This window comes from Meles meles, chromosome 8 (genome assembly GCF_922984935.1).
Source record: "Meles meles chromosome 8, mMelMel3.1 paternal haplotype, whole genome shotgun sequence".
Classification (NCBI taxonomy): domain Eukaryota; kingdom Metazoa; phylum Chordata; class Mammalia; order Carnivora; family Mustelidae; genus Meles; species Meles meles.
The window spans coordinates 97,662,745-97,687,697 of NC_060073.1; the positions used below are offsets into that span (position 1 = coordinate 97,662,745).

At 52.6% G+C, this 24,953-nt stretch overlaps 1 protein-coding gene across 5 annotated transcripts in view; it reads left to right on the top strand.

Moving 5' to 3' along the window:
- Window positions 1-24,953, top strand: part of KIRREL3 (kirre like nephrin family adhesion molecule 3) — a 540,762-nt gene that overhangs the window by 427,039 nt on the left and 88,770 nt on the right. For all 5 annotated transcript variants that reach the window (XM_046016829.1, XM_046016833.1, XM_046016831.1 and 2 more), the window contains exon 4: window positions 20,931-21,080. In XM_046016829.1, coding sequence (XP_045872785.1) covers window positions 20,931-21,080 — 150 coding nt within the window. The remainder of the gene's footprint in view (window positions 1-20,930; window positions 21,081-24,953) is intronic.

Here is a 24,953-nt window from a genome sequence, read left to right on the forward strand (position 1 = left end):
AAATATAACACCCCTGCAACCCCAAGTGTCTACAGATATGCACTGATATCCAAATGCACTGATATCCATGAGACCCAAGGACTTAGGTGGCAGCCACTGGCAGAATCCTGGGGTCTCCTTCTATGCCTGCTGTGTCCTGAGGAGGCTTCCTTTCTTCTCTCTACCTCCCTCCACTCGCCCCCCCCATCCTCAGCGAGCCTCAAAAGCTTCACCGCTGAACGGGGAGACCCTCCCTGCTCCCCCTCCCCAGGGAGAAGGAGTCTGAATAAATGAGCGTGTTTAATGGCCTGCAGTGCCATAAAGTTTTTAGAGCTGTGTGCTGGAATGAGCAGGTTCAGGCTGAGATGAATTATCCATGGCTTTTATCAAAGGAGAGTCAATAAAAACCTGAAGGAGCTTGCCCCATCTCCATAGAGTGGCCCATGTCACATCACTGGGTCCCGCGTTCTGGAAATAATAATCGGACGGATGTATTTTTCCCCCCTGTTCCATCTGCTTTCTTCTCTACGCCTTCCCTTCTCAAATGTATTAGTTTCTATGGAAACTGTGTTGTTACTGGTATGGGAGGAGTTTAATGACATTCAGAAGTACCAAATCAAGTCCATTTATATAATGGTTTGAAATACACATAATGGCCTATGGAATATAGGACACGGTGACAGTTTCAGTAACTGCGTACAGAGTGTGGGATAAATAGAGCAATGTAATACTCCCCACCTCCAAGTCAAATGTGCCAGGAATAACCACTATTCTTCATACTAAAGAACAGCACTTCTCGACCATTATTCATGAAAGATCTCAAACCCTACACCAAGCTATTCTCCTCTCACTGAGGAAGGACATTGGCTGATCATTGGTCCTCTGCTCCCAGAGCTTTGAGCAGAGTCAGCTGGAGCAGGTAGAGAGGAGATAATTGGACCTCAAAGAAGAGAGGAAGGGAGCAGCCATTCTGCCCCAGGCTCCTAGGGAGTGTGGGGGGAGGGGAGGCTCTCCACCCCCAACCAGCTTGCCGGACCACATTCCTCCTGCATCTGTTCGTATGGCTAGTCTCTGTCCGACTCAGAGATTTACCAGGCACCTACTGTGTGCCTCATGCTGTGAGAGACGCAGACATGAATGACACAACCAGGATGCCCTCATCTTCGCTCAGCTTCTGCCAGCAGACGACCCTAAGCAAGGTCTTGTGTGTCATGGTCTGTCTAGGAGGCAGAGGGACCCTTGGCTCAAGAGAAAGACCTCAGGTTGCAGATAACCGGAGATGAGGAGTTAGCCTTCGGGCCCTGAAGTGGGCAGGCCTCGGGGACACAGAGAGGGAGGGTGGCCACTGACGGAGTCGGCTCAGCTCTCAGAGAATTTTGAGTCCAGTGAGAAGACAGGCACAGAAGACACTAGCAGAAGGCAGAGTGATGGGAGAGCTACAAATGTACCGGGGGTATGTTCGTGGAGCACAGAGGTGGGGCAAGTCATTTTTTCTGCCTGGAGTGACCCTGGGGGACCCCGAGAAACCAGGAGAAGGGTGGGGAGCTAAGCTGCTAGGACACAGGGCTAGGGAGGCATTTCCACACACTGACATCAGTCATCCTCATCGCATCATAAGTTAGGTGTGTTAACTCCATTTTGAGGGTAAAGAGGCTCAGAAAGATGAAGTCATCTACCTAAAGGCACCCAGCTATGACCTGGTAAAACAAAGACTCGGATCCTGGTCTCTTTATCTCTGCCCTGCCTGGGGGAGCTTTGTGTGTTTGGGGGATGAGGGTGGGGTGATTCCCTCTTTCACCAGCAAGGGCAGACCTGGCCGAGTTCCTGTTGTGGATCCACGTAGATGTACCCCGCCCCCCTAGCCATGGCCACCAACCACTCTCTCCCACATCAATCCATCTTGCGCTGCCCACAGACCCCCGGTCAGCCAACAAGGCGCTCCTCTGATCCTGCCCCAGACTGAAATAGAGACCAGACTCACTACACCTAATATGGAGTGAATTATCTAGAATTTACGCCCTGGGGGTACAAGAAGGAGGGAGGAAGTGTGGGGAGGGGGTGTAGCAGTTCTGGTGGCCCCACAGGCAGGTTTTTTCTACCCTGTCTCCAGCCTCTTCTCTCCCAGCCCTGCTCTAAAGCCCATTGGTTCAGAAAGACAACGAGGGACCCGGCACACACCTTACCCTGGAGCAGCATTTCTACAGTGGGATAATGGGTTTTTGGTGAAATACAGTGGGAGAAGCTGGGTTAGCCCTCACTGAACAGGTCTGTCCTATAGAATGTCTCAGAGATTCTAATATGCCAAAGGGCGTGGTGAACCACCAAGAGGGGTGTATGGTTCACAGAGTTTCCCCAACTTATTTGACTACAAAACATGCTTTAGGACTAATGTTACCTGGAATCCATTTTAAGGAATGATGGTTTAAGGCCCAGATCCGCCACCAACTTGTGTGAGTTTTGTCAAATAAGAATAACTCAAACTTACCTGTGAGGTCCAGTAAAATAGCTGGGGGGGGGGGGGGCTTTAGAAACTATAAAACAATAGAAATAAGATGGTGCTGTTATTCACATGAGACAAACACAGTGTTTCCCAAAGAACATTACATTAGAAGTCAAACAAAAATAAATAAGTAAATAAACGTCTTTTTTTTAAAAGATTTTATTTATGTATTTGACACAGACAGAGATCACAAGTAGGCAGAGAGAGAGGAGGAAGCAGTCTCCCTGTAGAGCAGAGAGCCTGAGGCGGGGCTCGATCCCAGGACCCTGAGATCATGACCTGAGCCAAAGGCAGAGGCTTTAGCCCACTGAGCCACCCAGGTGTCCCAGTAAATAAACATCTTTAAAAATAAGTTTGGTTCATGACTAGGTGTATGACCTTGACCTTGACCTCTCTTGACCTATATTTTTTCATCTGCAAATGGGTATACTTGGGGCACCAAGGCTCTTTCCCCTGTGTGGATATTGCAAAGAGAAGCTATGCATGATGATCGTGCTAGTGCTTTGAGAAAGCATAAAGTACCATAAAATGCAAGGCATTATTATTAGTGTTCCAGGCTAAAACCCTCAATTCAGTCCCATTTTGCTAAGATCAAAACAGGAGGTGTACTAGGAGAAGGGACCGGCTAGTGGGAGAAATAACAATGACTAATAATTTTCATCCATATGTATGATGTTAGGAGCCTTGTATGAGCGTGTCGCTGAGGGGAGAAAATGAATATTTCATGAGTAAACACTAACTGTAGTATTAAGATGAAATGGACAGAAAGGCCCCGGCTTACCTCTGCCGCCAGGTTCAGCGAGGAAGGTCAGCGCAGGCTCTGTGGTCAGGCTCCAGGGAGCCGTGTTGCCAGGCAGGAGGGAAGAGCTCAGCCTCCCAGCGGAGATGGACCGCTGTCTGTCCCCGGTGCCTGGTGGAGATAGTCCTGCCCTGGGAGACAGAGGAGCCAATGCCCACACATAAAGCACCTGAGCGGCCTTGGGCAAGTTACCATAGCCATGTCCACACTAGAAAACAGGGGTAATAAGATCAGCCTTGCACAGCCGTGAGGCCTCAGTCCAAGCCCAGCTGTTTGGAAGAGGGCTTTGTAGCACACACGGGTGGGAAGCGTCATTACTCATTTATTCGCTCAACGGACGTTTATTGAACATCTACTAAGTGCCAGTCACTGCTGTGGCCACTCATTTGTTATTTGCTGTGTGCCAAACACCCTGTGCATCATTTCATACACATCACCTCCTGTGATCTTCATTACCGTCCTGAGAGGTATCTGTTAGAACTCCCATCTTCCACAGGAGGAAATGAGACTCGGGAACCATAAAGAACTTGCCCCAAGCCAGATGGCTAGTAAATGGCAGGGTCCAGAGCTGTAAGAAGCCAAAATCCTTTATTCTACACTAAATGCCCCATCCTCGTCCATGGTACTTGGGCAGAGCCAGTGGGGAGCTCCGCTTCCAACTCCCACCAGCTCTGCCCCTGTCCGACCATGCTTTGTGCTTTCTAACACCAGGGCTGGTTTCTCGCCCGAAGGAGAAAACTTCGCAGTCCCCTCTTTTCGCTCTCTAGGATACCTTCCCTTTGTTTTCTGTCCCCACACTCTCCGCCCAACCTCTGTCTGATCGTCTGTCCTCCATAATACAGTCACCCTGGGGGTTTTCACGTCCAGCCCCGTCCAACAGGACATTTTCCTCCAAGACCCTGGGCAGCCTGTATCTCTTCTCCAGGCCACCCCATGGGTGGTGTGAACATCGAACACCTCCCACCCCCGTAACACCCTTAGAAGACAGAGGCATCAGATGGGGCAGTACCGGGGTTAAACCCAGCCAAACCTTCCCCGGCCCTCTCTGCCCACCACGCAGCGCAAGGACACAACTGTCTCTGCAAATCTCTTCCCTACAGGGCAGTTTCATGTTATCTTGGCTCATTCTTTCTCCAGAGATGAAGAGATTGTTTTAAACCCGCCGCCCACCAGCTCTGCTCCTGGCTTCCAATGCCATTAAGTTTCATTATAACAAATAAACACCACAATGACATTTATAAGTTACCACTGAGCACAGAAGCACAAATATGAAGCAGATAAACTGCATTTGATCCAAATAATTACTGCAGGCAATATTGGGCTTAGTCTGAGCTGGCAGCCGGGTACCGAGTAATTTATTAGATTGCGTAAGGCAATGTTGCACGTTGAGTTTTTCATTATTGTGTCTCTTCCCCTCTCTGTGGTCTAAATAGGTTAGAGGAGTTTAGACAGTGCCGTGGCCAAACAAAGACAGACTTTGCTCAAGCAGATTAAGGCTGGGAATTACAGCCAAGTGTCCAGGAATGGCTGCTTCCCAACCAACATGGCACTTGAGAGAGAAGAGAGGGTTTCGGATTATCTTGATCCTGCCAGCCAAGGACGGTTCCCTGTGTGTGCTCCCTACCCACCGGCCCGGAAACAGAAGGAGGCCCCACGAGGGAGTACGTGCAAAGATGGATGGAGCTCCCAGGACTCCGAGCCTGGGTTCCTGCTGGGTGCCTTGTGCTCAGCCAAAGACCCTCTCTACCACAAGGCCTTCCGTAGCTCCGGGCAGCCTCAGACCCCAGTCCCAGACCTCTCCTGCAATAAATAAAGGGAAGGAAGCAGTGTGCCCGCCAACTCTGCAAAACAAAGCAGTGAGAGCTGGCTCCTGGCAGCCACCTCCCTGCCAAACCCAAACTCATAAAGTTTGATTCAAGGGGTTACAATCCCTCCCATTCAGAGTCCCTCCTGCCCCATTCCCCCAGCCTTAGTAAATTACCCAATAAGCAGCAAGGACCTGTAGTTATTGTGCAGTTAAATGGTATTTGCCCAGTAAATCCTGAGCAGGGTACTCACGGTGATATACAGTAACTAATTACGGACATGAATTCTCTCCCCAAGACCCAAGTGTTACCAAATATTGTTGCGTTTAAGGGAGGAGGCTTGAAAGCTGCTCTGTTCCCTCCAGTGAAGCTGGGAGTAACTCTTCTATTAGAGGAGCTGTCGGCTCATGTAGTGGCACTTCTGGCTGGGAGATGAGACGTCCCGGGGGCGGGGCCCGAGTGGGGCCTGGAGAAAGTCCCATTCGCTGCCCACCCCACCCCAGCCCCCCGTTCCCATGCCCCCTGCGGAAGGCTCCCTCCAGCCACTAGCTGATCCTCTTTGGGCAACAGATGAGAGGTTCAGCACTAGGGTGGCTGTTGCAAAGGCGCGAGACCCCAGCCGTGCAGGGAATGGAAGTCATTATTCCCCCAGCCCGGGACCGAGCGAGAAGGCTACTGGGCCTTTGCAAAAAGCTTCTGAATGGGGATGCAGCAGGGGAAGATAAAAAATGCTTGTGCCTCTGCCAAGCTGTGGACAACTCTTGCCCTAAATTTTTGTTCTTGGACCTGATCTCAGCCCCAGGGGTGCCTGGGGGCGTCAGAAGTTTCTCTGGCTGATGGCGGTCTGCAGCTGGGGCAGAGTCTGTGCCCAAGGCAAGAAGCGGGTGTCCTGTCAGGCTCCTCTCTGTTTTTGGAACACAGCTGGGGGCAGCTGGAGGACACAGTAGCCAGTCTCTGTTTTCTGAAGAGGAAACCACGAAGCTCAAACATGCTCTGGGCTTACCGGGTACTATGGAGTAAACCAAGGCGCAGAACTAGAGTCTGCCCACTCCAGTGCACACCATGACCTTGGACAGGTTACTTAACCTCTCCGAGCTTCTGTTTCCTAATCCAAAAAATAGAAGTGATCCTCTCTCTCTCTCAGTACCATTGATGTGATGATGGCTAGCTTTGGAGTTCCCCCTGCTTCAAGGGGCTCCCCTGAGAAACCCAGTTCCATCCTTCCCGCCACTAGCTTGTCTCCCGGTGTAAGCCTCTTAGAAGCCAAGGAAAGCCCTCAGCCCATCCCGGATGCTTCCCAGCAGAATGTAGTCTCTCTCCTTCCTCTCAGGGTGATCGTAGCACAAAATCTCTCCTTTACCAACATGTCCACTTTCAAAGAAACAGACAGACACAGTAATGGCAAGTTTATTTGGTTTGGCTTGGTTGTTTGGTTAGCGGCTGCATTTTCAGGGTTGGAGAAAGTGATCTGAGCCCTGGCCAGGGTCACAGTCAGGTGGCGTCAGGCTGGGTTGGGAGATGTATGTTTGCTGTGGGACATCGAGCCCACTGCTGCAATGAGTCTTGGTATTCAAGTCTCCACATCAGGATGGATATTAGAACCTCCTCCACGGGGTGTTGTGTGGGTAGAAGAAGCAAAATAACATACGCGAAGTTCTTCATGGAGTATAAAGTGCGTGCAAGACTTAGCTGTGGGTAATCCCATTAACCAACCCAAAGAACGAGACCCAGAGTCCCAGGGCAGTGCGAAGAATCACTTTTTTAATTAGGACACATATACAGTCAGCTCTCAATTATCTGTTGGCAAATTGTCCCCATGCCTGGCAAACTCTATCACCAAGATTGCTTAATGTCCTCTGTTAACATTTCACAGCTTCTTATTTTGCTCTTATTTGCATGAATCCAGAAGGGAATGAAAGTCCTCGAAAGGCGAAACCCACTGATATCCCTGTCCCCACCTAGGGGAAGGTGTCGAGCTATGAACATAGGGAGCTGGGGAGGGTGGAGGGTGGCCCGCCTCCAGCTGTCAGCCAGGACCAGAGGTGATGTTCTGCGCCCGGCCGAGTCAGCGGCAGGGGGGAGCTCCATCACTGGCTTTGGTTTTGTTTTGTTGAGTATTAAAAATTCCCAGAACATCAAATGCATCCACATTCAAACGTGAATACCGAAATGCATTCCAGAGTTGAAAAGGCATGTTACTTAGTACTCTTCATTATTTTGCAATGTCCATCACTTTGGATTACTCACACCCTTGCTTCCTCTCCATTAGAGAACATAATTACGAGTTGGCTGTCTTTGGGCTCCAAGAAAGGAGAAATGTGGGACATGGTGATCTACTCCCTGTTGGGAACGACTCCGGAAGCCGTGAGATGGTCTCTCTATAAATACCATGTCTGGGTTGCCGTCCCCAAAGCAGGGCTAGTGAGTGGCACAGAAGCAGCTCATTTCAAGACCAGACTGCCGTATCCACAAGGGGCACCTGGCTCCCAGGCCCGCTTTGGAATCTGTCTGTGGGAAGCAACCACCCTGCTCTTCATGGAACACTTGAAAACCACCAAAACTTCACAGGACCTTCTGATACCTTGAGCATTTCACAGCGGGACCATGGGGTCCCCTGCACAGTAGCCCACTGGCTGGAGGGGCCCCTCAAGCTTCACCTAGCCTTCCCCCACCCACCTCACACCCTGACATTCCATATGGGATTCCACTGGCATAGGATTGCATGCACTGGGAAAAAAATTAGTGACAACCATTGACTTCATCCAACGACCTCATGGAGCGGCGAAGGAAACACGGCGCGCCCAGAAGGAAATGGCAGCTGAGCCAAGTCCACAGAAAGACAAGTTTCCCCAAACCAGAAAGAACCCAGTTCCCCCAGGCATCCCACGGTGCCTCCCAAATGGGCACCGAAACCCACCTGCGGCCAGATTGCCCCCGGGAGCTGTAGAATGCAGACTCCCGGGCCTAGCTCAGACCCACCATCTCAGAATTTCCGGCTGGGAGCCCAGGAAAGTGTATTTTTAGCAAGTTCCTCGGGTGATTCTTTTTTTTTTTTTTTTAAGATTTTACTTATTTATTTGACAGAGACAGAGATCACAAGTAGGCAGAGAGAGAGGGAGAAGCAGGCTCCCCGCTGAGCAGAGAGCCCAACATGGGGCTCGATCCCAGGACCCTGAGATCCCGACCCGGAGCCCAGCGGAAGGCAGGAGCTTAAGCCACTGAGCCACCCAGGCGCCCCACCTCAGGTGATTCTTATGCATATGAGCATTTTAGCACACTTTCCCGCTGGCAAGGTCTATACCAGAATAAAATGATTATTTTAAGATGTTTTAAAAAAAAAAAAAAAACTTGAGGGTTAGGGCATGGATCTTCCTCAAACAGACCAAACGTCCTTGAGGGATTTGCCTTTACCTCCTCGTCGCTCAGTTGTATTCTTCTCCGCTGTGGGTTCTCCCCACCCAAAAATAAGACTTTGGATAAAGCAGAACAAAGAACCTTAGGGCTGAAAGGGAAGGACCTAACAGATTGAGTCTAGACTCTGCACTGTACACACGGGGAGTCCTGGAGAAGGGAAGAGTCAGACCCGACGGCACCCAGCTCAGAGGCAGCAGAAGCAACACCAATTGTGTTACCCCCCCACACACAAGCACGCCTCCCCTCCTGACACAGAAACAGTCCCCCAGGTCACCTATCACCCCTTCCTGCAGGCCAGGGAGAGGGGACCTTGATGCCCCCATCCTTCTCATCTCCTCTCAAACCCTACCAGTTCTATCTTCAAGGGGCTCCCAAATCCACGTTCTTCTTTCCACGGATGTAGCTTTAGCCTGAGCCCCGATGACAGCAAAATCTTCCCGATCAGTCTTCCCGTCTTCAGATTATCCTCCTTCGCCCACCCTCTTCACTGCCCCCCCTGTGATCTTCCCCAAAACTCAGATCTGAGCATGTGGGTCAAACCCTTTGATGATTTCTCATTAAGTGCAACCTTCTTAGCATGCACTCAGAGGCCGACACACTCAGGTCTGCCATGATTCCCTGGCAATGCGCCCTACTGAACACATCTGCACGCCTGCGTGCTGTGCACCTGTTCCTGCCTGGTTCCTAGTGACAGTGGCGGCTCCGTCCTTTTGGGCCTGGGTGCACCTTTTGGGCCTGGGTGCCCAGGGTGAGGACGCAGCTTCCTGTGTCCTTCCAGTAACTCTTAGAAAAGGGAACAGAGGGGCACCTGGGTGGCTCAGGTCATGATCCCAGGATCCTGGGATCCAGTCTTGCATCTAGCTCATTGCTCAGCAGGGAGCCTGCTTCTCCCTTTCCCCCTGCTTGTGCTCTCTTCTCTCTCTCTCTCTGTCAAATATATAAATAAAATCTTAAAAAAAAAAAGAAGAAGAAGAAGGAAGGAGGGAGGGAGGAGGGAAGGGAGGGAGGGAGGGAAGAAAGAGAACAGAGATGCTGGACGCTATGGAGTTAGCCAATCCGCAGCCCTGCCTCCCAATGGTTCCCACCCTGATCCTCTCTAAGAAGGTAACCATATAAGCTATGTCTGCCCGCAGCCAATGCCCACACTTCCTTTCAGACTCTAATGACTTAGCTTTCTCCAGCTCGTCAGCATCCCCTTCTCTCTCTCCTACTGCTCCCTGCCTTTCCCCAACAAGGGTTCAGGGAGTACATATTCCTGAACACACAAGAGCCTGAGGCTCAGAGACAGATAGGGGCTTTGCCTGGGCCCCACGGCCAGCTTGCAGCGAGCCTGAGATGGCATCCTGGCTCCTAGCCTTCGTGGGCTGCCGGAGTGTCTCCCATCTCTCCTCCATACCCTTCCCGACCATCGCCACCAAACCCTGCACTGCTCTGCCCTTCCCATCTCGGTCAGACTCGGGGAGGACCACAGGCAGGGATGGATGGGCTCCTTCCCAGGTTTGATGCACCAGTATTTCCAGAAGCACTTAGCATCCTCTTGGCATCCAGAGCTTGGCTGAATGGATGGAGGATTACATCCGCCTGCCTCTAATGAGGACAGTGCAGACTCTGGCCCAGGCCATGGGCTGATCATCAGTAGACGAAGGATTTATAGTGACTTTGGAGTCACCCTGCCTCGGCCAGCCCCATTGCTCTTCATTAAAGCCCCACATTGTCCAGGACAACCTTGGCGGAGTGTGCATCCTAGGGAGAGGTGTGTGAGACCAGGAGAATCACAGGTTACCTGGGTGCCTCCAGCTCAGACAAGACACAAGGACGGGAAAACGTGCCCTTGGTATTCCTGCCCCACATCCAGCCCCAGGGAGGAGCAGTCTGACTTCCCTGTGTAAGCCCAAACAAAACTCCAGAGCAGTTTCTGGAATGTTGGTCATCTCAGCAAGCTTCTCCTCACCTGCGTATCAGAATCAAGTTGCTAGTGGCTGCAGATGGTGATGTGGAGGGTGAAAGTGTCTTCAGGTCTCTCTCCCGGCAGAGGGTCTAGCAGAAACAATGGACCACCAGCCCTTCTTCCACCCTACCCCCACACCCTATTCTTCTGGCTTCTCTGTTGGTGTTTCCAGTCCCAATCCAAAGGAAGAAGATGGGGTTAGATGACCTCTGGCCATCCCAACAGGGCTCTAAGCTTGTGCAGCCTCGGCGGTGGTTAACTGTGCCACTCAAGACAGCGCTCCCCATCTGTCCAGCCTGGAGCGACCCTGTCCCTCTTAGGCGGGCATGTTGGCATCAGTGACTTCCCCTATTTGGAGATGAATTCCCAAGTCAGCCCCAGACGAGAGGACATATTGCAGAACCACCTCTCCTACTACCTGATATATGAATGCTCATAAGTTATTCACACCAGCTTTCTCCAGACCCATGGAGCCAACTACCCCCAGGATACCTTCTCCTGGGGATTCGGGGCCCGTCTCCATCAATGTATTTATAACCCCTCCTGAGGGCGTGCAAGGCTCCGCGCTCTTTACAAGAAATGCCCCATGTCATTCTCACAAACAACCCAGAAAGCACTGATGACTCTCCTGGTGGGGAAAGTCAGGTGCAAAGGGCCGAGGGAAATGTGCCCAGGGGCCACACGGCCATAATGGCAGAGCCAGAGATCCAGCCGAGATCACATGGCCTCGGCTCTTGCTGCTGGAGCCTGTTGCTACTTACGCTGTTTCCCGTATCAAGGAATGTTCGCTCTTTGCCCTCCTATCCGTTCGCCTCGAGGGCACGTCAGAAGCCAACCCTTCTGGGACTCCTTCCCTCATTCCCTCACAAGGAAGCATCCTTCTTCCTTGGGACTTTCTTTATACTGCACTTTGGGCCCTGGTTGTGTGATGCCAGTAATTCTGGTTCCTTGTGAACCTGTTTGTCTCCTCCAGACTCTAAGCTCCGTGTCCCAGAAAATAGATCTGTCTCTCGTCTGCCTACCCACACCTGGCCAGGGGTCCTGGAAGTGCCTGGGCAGACCTGCTCCTGCCCGTGGCTGGCGGCATTGCTGGCATGCCCTCACTCTCCAGAAACATTGCTTGTCTTGGTCAGTCTGCTTGGGCACAAGCCCACCACCCCCAGGTCCCGCTCCCCTGAGTAGGTCATGACAAGACGTTCTCCCAAAACTCATTCTTCTGCATTGGGAGCTGGTCCTGGGCTGAGCAGCAGGAAAATGGCAGACGTCAAGTCTTGGGTTTCTGGTTTGAGCTGAGTCATCCTGCCCTGGTCCGGTCCCACCCTGCCAGGCGTCTTCTGGTGTCAGCCAGGGGGCCTCTGAGCCAGCTCCTTCCTCCCCGTCCCTTGCTGCTATCTGCTTGCTTCTCAGAAGCAGGGTAGCTTTCCTTAATCTCATAAGACGCAATTTGCATCCTCCAGGCTGGGGAACAGCTGGCAGTAAATATCCCGCGTACAAGCATTCTTAAAGCCTTCCCCAGCTGGTCACTCATAACAGAGCAGACGGCAGCTCTGAGCCTGTCCTGCATGGCTGACCAGGAGCTTCGGGAGACGGAGGTGGGCTGCGGCCGTGGCCATGGCAGAGCTACAGGGGGCGCCATAGGGTCCCGTTCACCCTCGAGACCCATGGGAAGGAGCCGATTCCAATCCATGCAACTTCCCATTTCCAAAGCCTCCTGGGATCCCTCATGCCAGGTGCTATGTGACCCCACTTTTTTTTTTTTCAAGATTTATTTATTTTAGAGAGAGGGGAAATGGAGGGGGACTGATGGGGAAGAGGGAGAGAGAGAAAATCTCAAGCAGACTCCGCACTCAGCCTGGAGCCAGATGCAGGGCTGGATCTCATGACCCTGAGATCACAGCCGGAGCTGAAACCAAGAGGTGGACGCTTAACCAACCGTGCCACTCCGGTGCCCCAGAGTGTGGCCTGATTTTTAGTGGTCCTGGGCTCAGGAAAGACTCGTGGATGGTGATGAAAATAAGAACAACCCTTTGGGAAACACCTCTGTGTACCAGGATCATTGACATATGAGACCTCTCCCCACGGCTGTGTGAGGTAGTTGTGTCACTCCCATTTCAGATAAGGGTGAGGAACATGCCCCAGGTCGTACTGCCAGACGGGACCAGAGCTCCAGCCCAGGCCTGCCTGACCCTATGTGCTTTCCATTCTCCAAGACCCAGGTCCTGTCAGGTCCTCAGAGCAGGTCCCTCAGGTTACTCATCACTCATGCCTTCACTTGCATGTTTTTCCCAACCCAGAATGGCATCTCTCCTCCATCGCATCCCCCATATCACAATTCCTCCTCCAGGAAACCTCCAGGTTTGCTCCCTCCTGCCCTCCTGCTTGCAACAGGCCTTTCTCAAACCCAAAAAGAACTTTATGTGACCTCTTGAGGAGACTGAGCCCTTTCTCCCTTGTAGCTTAGTGACTTGCAGTCAAACGTGGCCATCTGCACACTCTCAATAAGTTTTGCTGAATGTCCTGGGAGTTGAAGCAGGCAGGGTTTCAGCTGGGCTGCCCCGCACTCTGGCACAGGGGTGGTGGTGGGTGTGTCCCCAGGGCACCGGAGAAGTCCTCGCTTTGCCTGCTCCTGGACCGCTGGGCATCCCCAGGGCATCACTCAGCTTTTTGGGGGCCCTGTGCCCTTATCAGCTCTCTACCCCTCTGAAGGAGCAGGACAAGGGTGACTGTGTACATGGGTTTGCAAAGCACTTAGAAGCCAGGCAAGCATTCCAGGTGGCCTAGTTCCTGTCCAGGAATGGCTGGCATTAACCCTCAGGGCAGTGGTCTCTGCCCCTCAACCTGCTGCTAGAGCAAAGCCTTGGCCAAAGTGCCCTGTCCAGGGATTGCGGGGGAGAAGGCACACCCGCGTGCCAGCCCTGGATCACCTCGGATCTGACCTCTGAACATAGAAAGAGAACGATGTCAAGGACAAAGAGACATCAGTACCCTGCCCCCACATCATGCTCCAGGGAGGTTTGCACTGGGCATTCTCTTTTCAGCTACTCTAACCCCAGATCTCATGCCGTTGGCACCAGCCCATGCTGACCCTGTGCGTATTCCCACATAGCCCCGCCATGGAACCACCTGAGCACCTGATTAGTGACTAGGGGAGAGGCACAAACACCTACATCCATAGGGGTGACAACAGACTTGGGACACTCAAGTACTGGAAGGTGTCCCCGAAAGATCGGGGCTGACAATTATGAGGGGCAGGGGTGGGTGACCTGAGCCTGCCATTAAGGACCCTGACCACCATGCACAAGGGTCCACTAGGTCCTCTTCCTGCTTGTTTTTTTTTTCAAGATTTTTATTTATTTATTTGCCAGACAGAGATCACAAGTAGACAGAGAGGCAGGCGGGGGGGGGGGGGGGGGGGAAGCAGGCTCCCTGCTGAGCAGAGAGCCCGATCTGGGGCTGGATCCCAGGACCCTGAGATCATGACCGGAGCTGAAGGCAGAGGCTCAACCCACTGAGCCACCCAGGCGCCCCTCTTCTTGCTTGTTATACACACACACACACACACACACACTCTCTCTATCACATGCACGCACGCACATTCACACACACGCATGCATGCACACACACTCACACATGCACGCATACACCACAGCAGCCAGGTCCCCAGAGCACTGTTCTAAAACCATCACTCTCCGTGATTCGGCCCTTATAACCTCGGTCTTCCATTAAAAAAAAAAAAAAAGCCTCTTCCCTCCCCAGGAAATGATCAGGAATTGAGAGGTGACCTTAGATCAGGGGTCAGAGGTGTGTGAGCTCAGAGGGAACCATGGGGTCTTCAGCATGTTAAATATTTTACTGGAAGACAGTGGGGACCTCCCAGAGCCAGATGGTGATGGTTCATTCCGTGCTAATGTTATCCTGCAAGTCCCCAAAAAGAGTCTAAGGTGAGGGCCACGTGGTCAGGGCTGGGGCGGTTGGCCTCTTCAGGGAGTCTGCTGGGCGGATGGAGATGAAGGAGGGAGGAGGGCGGAGGGATGCAGGGCGGAGGTGGGGCTTTCAAGAAAGCAGCCTGCAGAAGTCATGAGGAGAGAGGCAGCTGGGCTGCACTGCTCCCAAGCAGAGAGCAGAGGGAAACAGCTGGCAAGAAGACCGAGGACCAGGCAGACAGGGTGGCAAGAGTGGGGGACTCCCAGCTGTGCTGCTGCGGGAGAGTGGAGGGTGGGGAGGGGACAGGAAGCTCTGTCCCAGGACTGGAGCCAAGGCTTCCAACGCTTCGTCCCTGCCCCTCTCTAGGCCAGGCTGCACCTGCACCTGTCCTTCTCAGTGCTGCCAAGCCCTCCTGCCACCTGCCACTCCCGCCCCCACACCTCCTCCCGCCTGCCAGTCACCAGCCATCCTGACTCAGAGCCCGCAGTGCTGGCTGCACCGATGGTTCATCAGGCTGGGGCTCCTCAGAGCCGCCCCCCTTCCCAGCCGCATACGGCCCCTGCTTCCCGCAGTTTGAAGAGAAGGTGCCCAAAGGCAGCACCTGCTAAGCACTCCCGTGTCCAGGCTCCTCTCCTCACCTGCTGAGCAGGTGGCGGCGGAGGGGTGGGGGGATGGGGATCTCCGCACTGGGGGCCTTCAGAGCCGACTCTGAGCCCCACTGAGCCACTGCAGAACGTCGAGGCTGGCATTTCTCCTCCCTGAGCTCAGTGGGGAGAACCACCTCCCTCCCGACTTCAGAGCTGTCCAGGCTCAGGTGGAGAGCTGGGAACGTGCCCTCTTGCCCTGCCAAGTCCACAGCTGCGTGGGCATGTAGGGAGCCTGCAGGCTGCGGACAGTCACCTCACGGGCTCTCCAGTGGCCCCCGGAGCCTCCTGTTCCACAGGGCACCTCCCTTCCTGGGATGGTGAGCAGGAAGGCATGCCTGCAGCACCCCGGGACCCCATCCCACTCAGTCTAACCCACCAAGTGTGTTTCCATACAGGCCCTCCCTGAGAGTCTCCCTAGACTTTGCAGTCCTGGCCAAGGGCAACGGAGAGTGTGGTCTCGGGCGGGTTCTGTGCATTCCCAGGAGCCAAGGACTGTGGAGCCAAGGACCCCAGGAGGCAGCTCAGGAACAGGACTGCTGGGCCTGATGTCCCTCCCCCACCACTCAGTGCCCTGGGACCCCCGACAGACTCATACTCTCAGGGGCCTGGTGAGGCACCTGTCACACAGGATTGACTGTGAAAAGCATTTGGTCAAATAACTCACGTAAAGGTCTAAACGCTACACGCAATGAAAGTTACCTATTCTTGATTCTACGACAGTAAAGTATTATTTGTGATATATAGCTAGTTCTATATATTCATATAACAACACAGCTATATAGATAATGACTATACAATACTAAGTGCCAATAATTATTATACCTCCTTTCATTCCTACCCCCCACGGTGGCCAGTACTGGACTGCGTCCTGAACCCTAGCTCAGTGTTGTTGACCAGCAGCTGGCAGGGGCCATGTACACTTTGAGGGAAGAACCAAGAAACTGCTTTTCACTCCAAAGATCCCCTGATTCTCTTTAGATGGTCTGAGGACCATGGTTGGTGGGGTTGAATAGGGGGAGTCCCGGTTTGTGGATAAAAATCCAAGTCTAGACCCTTAATTCAATAACCAACATGGGATAGTGGCAAGAAAACAGGGTTTGCTACCAGAGACATTTGAGTCTATTGTACCTGGGACCACTGTGTGACCTTGAGTTACACTTGGGCTAACTGGGTGCCCTTGAGCCTGTCACTTTATTTCTGGGAGCCTCAGCTCATCTGTGAAATGTGGTAGTAACACCTGATTAACACTGTAGTTATATTCAGACTTGGTTAAAGTGGGTCTTCCATGAATAACCCAGTTATTTTTATCCTATAAATCCTGACTCCTCGAGACTCTGACCCTTCGCCTTCAGTTCTCACCTCATTCCTGTGTGGTGTGCTTGGCACAATACCTCCCTAATCATAGTTGAAAACATAAAAACAGTTTTGCTTCATGACCGCAGATCTCAGGGGACAAAGAGAGTAGGTCACAAGTCAAGTTTATTCAGTCACAAGGTCACAAGGTCACAAGTCAAGTTTATTCAGTCACAAGGTCACAAGGTCTCAAGTCAAGTTTATTCAGTCACAAGGTCACAAGGTCTCAAGTCAAGTTTATTCAGTCACAAGGTCACAAGGTCACAAGTCAAGTTTATTCAGTGCGTATGCACTAGATCAGGTGCCAAAAATATAAGACAAAAAAGACGGCCATGGTTCCTGCCCTCAGTTTACCCTCCATTTCTCACTTACCTTTGTTCCTTTGGCATCTGATATATAGTACATGCTCAATAAAGGTTTGAAGAAATGAAGGGGGGATAGGAAGAAGCAAAAGTGGGGAGGAGGGGAGAAGAGAGAAGTCGGTCACCCCTTGGTGACCAGAAGTGCCTAGAGGCACAGGCAAAGCTCTTGGAGGACAATCTGGCATTCAGTGAGGGCGGGGCTGGTTAGGGAGCCCAGAGAGAGGGGCGATTCCACAATGGTGGGACGTCAGTGACGTGGGACGGGTAACGCGAGGGAATGGCTGCTGAGCACCCGGGGAGAAGGCTGTCCGACTTTGGAGAAGCTCATCACATGCTGTCCTGCAGACAGTGGAGAGCCATGGACTATGCATCCCTTGCAAAGGGAGAAAGTGCAAGAGAAAAGTGGTGGTTTAGGAAGAAGAGTCAGGGTCGGACCCAAAGGCATTCGCAGACTGTCGGAAGAACCAAGGTGGAGGTGGGGAGGCCCCAACTTTGGGTTGCAGAAGTAGGAATGGAGAGGAAAGGGTGGGTCTGAGAGGTGCTGTGGAGGAGAGGCTGGGCCGCACTTGGTGATGGGGACAGACTGAAAATAAAGCAGGAAAGGGAGGTCGCGCTGACTGCCCGGCTTTTCAGCAGGAGAACGTCAGTGGGCACAAAGGGAAACTGAAGCAGAGAACAGGGGATGGACGGCTCAAGGTGTGCGAGTGGGCACAGCACACACTCTGTGTCCCGAGAAGAGTTGTGTGGGTGTGTGGTTGTACAGACGTTCACTCCTGGAGGGAAGGACCACGTCATATCCATCTGTTCCCCACGGCACAGGGCAAGGCCTGCCTCCGGGCAGGTCGCAGTCAACAATGTTCTCAAGGAGCTTCCTGTCTACCTGCCTTAATGCCTAGGAGGTTCTAGAAAAGATCCTGGGCTCCCTCACCGTTCACTTCCTGGGAGCAGGAAAGACGGGGAAAAGAAACCAGCTGTGAGGGAACTGATGAAGAGCGTTTTCTGGCCGGGAAACTACACCCGCGGGTGCACGCTGTGCTCCTAGGGCCTCTGAAGCCCAAAGGAGAAGACTCAAGGTGTCTCCTCCGGGTGAAAAGACAGCGTGCCCAACCCTCCACCGCCCCTCCTCCCACAGCAGCGTGACTTTCATTGATCTAGACAGAGACCCTCAGCTTGTGATTCTATTTGAAAAAGCGTCTCCTTGATTTGAAAGAAAAAGTATTTCTAGTGGCATGTATTTAACACAGAGAAATTAAAATCAGATTGAAAAAGAAAATTGTCAGAGCACACATTATCCCCTCCTCCCCCCCCCAAAAAAAAGGGTGATGTCGTTTGGGTGGTTTTGTGGAGACTGTCCGGTGTTATCGCTCTCTGCTCCCCCCAACCCCAACCCAACCCAAAAGACAGTCTTCCCATAGAAAAGCCTAAAGGGGCCCAAACAGACCCACTGTGGAAGCTCTCTGAAACCTGCTGGGATGGATCAGACCATCGCCCCCCACCCCAAGCCCGGGCCCTCTCCCTCCCCCACACACAACCTGCCCCCTTTCCCTGTTCCTTCAGGCTGCTCTTGTGGACTCAGGGCTTACTGGGGGGGATCTCATGGTTGCCCCAATGCCTGGTTCTGAGACAGAGTCCAGAGTGAGCTAGTGAGCTCTCTGCGTCCTCAGATCTCGGCTCGGCTTTCCTGCACCAACCAGGGCTCCCCTCCGACCAACACGCCCGCAACCCCTCGGGATGCTCCCTGAACCTCGGCTTTCTGTTACCCTCACCCACATCTGAGGAAGCGGTACTGGGGGTGGGCGGAGGAGGGAAGACCTCCCGCAGCAGGGTCCACACCACCGGCTTGCGGCCTTCTCATTACAGTCCCTCCGCCCCCAGCTGACAACCTGCTAATTCTCTCTGATAACACAATCTTTGGCAGCCATTGCGTCTGTCCTGACACTGTCCTTCTTGCAAGAAAGATTTTGAGATAAAAGAAGGAGTTGTGAAATCATCATTGAGCCAGGAGAAAAGAGCCTCAGAAAGGAGTGCCCCCCACAGCTTTCTCCCTCCTCCTGTCTTCCCTTCCCTCCCCTCCTCCCTGTCCTCTTTCCCTTCCCCAGCCCCTTCTTCCAGCCTCTCCGCACCCTCCTCACGTCCCTCCATCCTCCGGCTCCTTCTCCAGAGCCCCCCTCCCCCACTTTTCCTTTCTCTTCTCTCTCCTCCTCCTCCTTCTCCCTCTCTTGTTTTGGTGCCAGAAACAGTCTAATTACAACAGAGAACTTGAAGAGCCTGAGAGGAAAAAAATAAATAAATTAACCCACCACACATAGCTGATTAAAATGTCCTATGAAATCTAATTTGTAAAGCTCAAATCAGAATAAAAAGTGTTACTCCCACAATTCAGGGCCAATTTGATTTTTAACGAGGCCCCTCAGAGACCCAGCCAAAATCTCATCAGGTTGCCACCGCGGCTACCTTCCCGCCTGCCACATGCTCTCTGAGGCAGACCCCCACGTCTGCTCTTGGGGAGCCCCACCACCGGGCCTGCCATTCTGGCCTACTTCCCTCGGCTTCTTTATATGTCCATTACTCCCTTCTTCGGGCCACCTGCTGCTGAGAGCATGGCCTTACCCATGGTCTTACCCAGGTCTGAGCCTGGGCCATTGTGTCCCCAAGATAGGCAACAGCTAGTTTCCAGGAACTCTGTGGCCGTCCCTGACTCTCCCATGTTGCGGGAAGAAGAGGCCGGGACAGCAGCCTGTCCACCGGGTCCCCCCTTCCTGAGCTGCGTGTCTCTAGCTGCTGGGCAGGGTGTGGGAAAGAATGTGGGCTTGGAAGTCACAGAGAAACCCCCTTCCCCCCCACCACCACCTGGTCAGACCCCGGCTCCACCACTCATTAGCTGTGTGATCTTGCATCAGTTGCTTTGTCTCTCTGGTCCTGTTTTCCTTGCTGTAACATCGGGCTATTTCTGCCCTGACATGTCACTAAACAGGTTACAGAAGGGAGGGCAAGTGACGCACTTTCTGCTGTGGGTCCATGTCCATGTCCTCTTGTCCGTGCACCTGCCGCTTCCCAGGGACCACGGATCACCCCAGCCCATTCCTCAGCTTCCCCTCCAGAACCCGCGGAGGGGATCTGGGCACCGCACAACTCAGTAGGGGAATATACAGTCTATAGAGCCAGAAAGTCTTATATTTCCAGCCCTTGTCTTGCCACTAGACACTTTGGGGATAATTTAACGAATATCCAAGCCCCTACAAGCTGGGTAAGGTCCTGCGGTTACGACCGCTGTAAAGCTAAAGGTAGTGCATACCCAGGACTGGCTCGGTCACGACCAAGCACAGCCCCTCTTAGTATTTGCAACTTCCTTGGGCCCCATTTCCTCCTCCAGAAAGTGGGGATTAAAACAGTACCTACCTCATAGGTTGTTATGAGGGTGAAAAGGCTAATGAGCTAATATTTTTAAATCTTAGAACAGCGGCTGGGACGTGATACATACTGGGGGGTGTGTCTGGCCGGCTTGGATGGCTCGGGGCCGTGTCGCTCCCAGGGTTGCATGGGAGAGCTTGGGGTCACACCCGTGACCTTCTCCCAGGTGGTAGGGAAGCCAGAGCTGGGGCTGCCACCAAAAAAAAAAAAAAAAAGGGCAAAGCAGGTACCCCTGCACGTGCTGGGCCACGCTATACCAGCCTGGGAACCACTGAAACAACGATGTTTTCCCTGGATTCTTGGGTTTTTAACCAAAGCGCTCTACTCCCCATCCCCAACTTGCCTTCTTGAGGCACACCCCCACAGGATGCCCGCGGCTGGACGGCCCTCTCCTGCTTCTGCTCTGTAGTGGGAGGAGGGGCAAGCCAGCAGCAGCAGGTACGGGTTAGCCCAGTGGAAAGTGGCAGAGCTCCTCCCAAGGGTGGCAGGCTCATCCTCTTTGGGGACAGAAGGAGGCTGGGTCACGGTGTGTGTGTGTACTAAGGACTGATGAACGGGGCGGCTGAGCTTCGAGCCAGCTGCTAGAAGCAGGGAATTAGGCTGGGGGCAGGTAGCAAGCTGTTGCCAGGCCCCAGGCAGGAAGTAAGAAGTAAGATGCAGGGGCCGGGGGCGGGGGGCATTGGGGGTGCTTCTCCCCTGGGTCAGCATCTGCTCTGCTTTTTAACTGGGGAAGCCTCCAGACACTGCTCCCTGCAGGTAACTGACCGCTGTGCTTGTTTCCTTCCCAGGCCAAGTGTACTCCTTCAGCCAGCAACCCCAGGACCAGGCCGTGGTATCAGGCCAGCCAGTGACGCTGCTGTGCGCCATCCCCGAATACGATGGCTTTGTCCTGTGGATCAAAGACGGCTTGGCTCTGGGTGTGGGCAGGGACCTCTCAAGTGAGTACCCCCAGACCTCCCTAGGAAGGCCTGGACCCCATCCCTGCCTGACCCAGCTACCCTCCTCAGGAACCCCACCTTCATGGGCATTTGGAGATTAAATCTCCAGATTTCATTGTGCATCCCCCCAGGGCAGAGTCAGGGTGGGCAAGCTCTGGGTCCAGGACCCATAGGACTTTGAGAGCCCTTCCGACCACCGGTAATGAATTACCCGTAAACCCTCAAATCTGGGGGCCAAACCCGAACAGGGTGGCCCTGAGGGATCTCTTCCAGAAAGTCAAACACAATTCAGGTAAAGTCAGATGCCTAGAAGCAACGTGTTCCCTTTTCTTGGTCCAGAATGTATCCCCCACGTAAGTCATCACCTGCTTCTTCCCAGGTTTCCATCCATTAAAGGGAGCCAAAGAAATTGAACACTCACAGAGGAACCAAGTTGGTTTTATGGGTTACCATGGGAGGGAGGAAAAGAAAAGGAGCTTTTGAAGTTCAAACCTCGTGAAGCCCACCCAGGCTGGTTTTGAGCAAGGATGTCCCAGTAGGCTCCCGTCACTTGTAGCTGAGCTCCCCTGGTTGGCGCGACATCCTCTCATCCGTTAACCGTGGTGAACGTCAGCCCTTAAGCTCATACAGATGTCTTTCCGATCCAACCTCTCCCCCGGGGGACAAAAGAATAGACTCAACCACCCAGTCACTCACCCATCAGCAAATATTATTCTCCCCTGGGGAGGTAGGCATGTGACCACTCGCGAGGCTTAGCATAACCTGGAAAATTCAGAACAAGGGGGTCCAGGTGTCCCTGCCATTGGGGAATGTCTGAGGATAGAAGAGGAGAAAAAATATATATGTATGTATTCAACTGAGAAGTAGCTTTGCTCCTCTCGTGGTGTACAGCTGCAGGAAAATAAAAATCGAAGTGCACTCAGGAACATGATGGTTGGGAAATTAATATTTTAAAATGTGAGTTATGTCTTGCCAAAAATGTATATTGAAACATTATAGCCATGGTCAATAGCATCACCGGGTTTGAGTGCTCCAGCCCCGCTGAGCATGGATAAAATACACAATAATATCTCCAAAATATACTGTGCTGCCATAAAATTTAAGTATTATGGGAGCCAGCCAATTTCAGGGGCTCTGAACTTCCTTACCCTAGAGAACCTGGGGGAATGATCTCACCCTCCCAAAAAAGCATCACTCATGCTCTGCGTGGCTTTGAGCTTGGACCAGGATTGTTGCTAGCTAAGGAGGTGATTGGGTTCCTGGTCAGTGGTTTGCAGCCTCCAGGCAGGGACTGGGGTCTTTTCTGGGTTGGTGGCCAAGAGGAAGCCCCAGGTCACCACGGATGTTCATCACCACATGGATAACTGACCCTCTGGCATCCAATTCCGTGAATGGCTTTCTGGGATCAGGATTGGGTCCTGCTGAGTACTGAGGGACAATGGGGTTCTGATGAATTGGGGTCTGTTTGCTCTCTGACTTGACCTCATTTATATAAAGAAGGTTGTCTGTCTCCTTGCAAAGCCACCGAACTCAAATTCCTAGGAAAGTGTTTTCTATTTGATCACAGAGCCCCCAAAAGCATCAGGAAGATAATGACAGATACTCACATGCTCCATAAATACTGTTTGCTTGCCTAACAAGAAAGAGGAAAAGGTCCCGATTTCACTCAGCAGGTGTTCGCACAGCACTCAATAATGGCACAGGTTCCCCATGGGGAAACTGAGGCCCAGAATTGTGAGACTTCAACCTGCCACAGTTCTATCCTCTTTTGTTTTACCTTTATCCTTTTCTGTGTGACCCGGCTCAACTGACCAGGAATCACGCCCTCACTGAAGACCTACCTGTCTTTCTGTTCACCGAGGCTGGGAAACACTTTCAAAGGAAATGATTTATAAATGCATGCCCTCAGATTGATAGAACATTCTTCTTCTGAGAAGCCCAAATGATTCTCAGACATTATGTCATAAATTACAATGATCCACAGGGAGAAAAGAGGATTCCCCCCCTTTATTTGACAGGTAAATGAAGTCACAGTTGAGAAAGAAATTGATTCAAACATACACCCAATCCCAATGTGTGGGACCCTGGGGGAGGGAAGAATTCTGTTAGGGATCCTAACACCCAAAAATCCTGGCACTCTGCATGTTCTCGCCTCCAAAGACAGGGACCCTTTTGGCTATCCCATCTCACTGTCATTTTTCTTTAAAACAGCATTTACAGACTCTACTCTCTGCCACTCACTTAACATGGATGATCCCACTTAATCTTCACCGTGACTCTATAAGATACTGATATTGTCCCCATTTTGCTGATGAGGAGACAGACACACGAAGAAGGTCAAGTAACATGCCCAAGACAACAGAGCTAGGAAATGACAGACTGGACATTTGAACCTGGGCACTGAGACTGTAGAACCCAGACTCCCAATAATTTTGCCTCCTCTGAGCACAGATAAGGAGAGTCATGATCCTATGGAAGGAGCTAGAACTTGCTCAGAATCAATGCCTCTGGGCCTGTGTTTTCCAAAGATCCTGCCAGTCCATGGGACAGCATTGCAGCTCGTTGCCTAATTAGGCAAATACAAACAAACCCATCACTGATGTTTTCAGCAGCCCATGAGAGCAAAATTCCTGCTGCTGATAGCTTGCAAGACAACAAAAACACAAGCTCCAGCCAAGATGCCTGCAGGAGACCAGGGACTAATCAAGGACAGCGGGATCCAGAGGCTGGGCTGGAAGGGCTGGGGGCGGACAGTCAGCTACATTGAGGGCAGCAGCGGGGAGAGGGCTGGGCAGGAACCCGTTTCCAGCCCCTCGTCCTGGCCCTGGGGAGAGCCAGCTTAACTTACCTGGGCTTCTTCCCAAAGCCCAGCAGAGGGCAGGAAGGGCGGGCAGGAGGGGAGGTGGTGTTCTCAGGGGTACAGCCGTCTGCCTTGTGAGCGTCGTGGGCCGGGCCAGAACAGCTGTGCCAGGCGGGGCCGTTTGACTGCACGACGGGGACGATGCTAGCCATGAAGACGTGAGCCTGAAGGGCTCAGCTGCACAGGAAGCCCCCACACTGCATACTGGGAAGGATCACAGCTGTCTTCCGGACAAGGGATGGGTGCCAGTGGCCCCTGTGCAGCTCACCTGTGGGGACGCCGGCCCCACCACTGCAAGACCCTTAGCTTACGATGTGAGGGAACTTAGAGCTCCAATATTCCATCTAGGATAGAAAGCTGCTCTGCCGTGTCCCTGACTGTGCTTGCATGCGGCTACTGATGGGGATCTCGCTACCACCTCTGGCACCCTATCCCTGCTGGACCTTTCAAATTATATTAAGAATATTCTAAAGTATTTCCCCACATTAGTTCTGTCCACTGGTGCTAGCTCTGTCCTTGGGAACTCCTTGAACACATCTAACCTGCACTTAGAGACGGGAAGCATTTGGAGAGCTATTCCATGTCCCTCTGTCTCTCTGTTTCTGTCTCTCTCTCTCTCTTTCTCACTGGCTTAAGCCCTAGTCTTCGCTCTAAAAGTTCGGATAGACCAAACCCTTCTTCCTACAGCACAGTTCTGAGAACTCACACCGTCCTGATGAAGGTCTTTTTGAAAGAGGAGGTATTTGTAGCTGCCGGAGGGTGGGTGGGCCTCTGAGGAGAGAAGGGAAGAGAACAGGGAGGAAGGTCTCTGTAAGAGGCTGGTGGAGGGCGGGGTGGAGAGGAGTCGGAGCTCAGGTAAGGGGAGATGGGAAAGAGATCCTTCCGGAAGAGACTAAGGAGGTCTCGGGCCCAAGGGCCAGGACAGGGGATCTGCCCAGCCTGGCCAGCCACGACTTCTGCCAGTATTTATATTCACCCTACATGGCAGCAGGAAAGCTGATTAATGATTTATA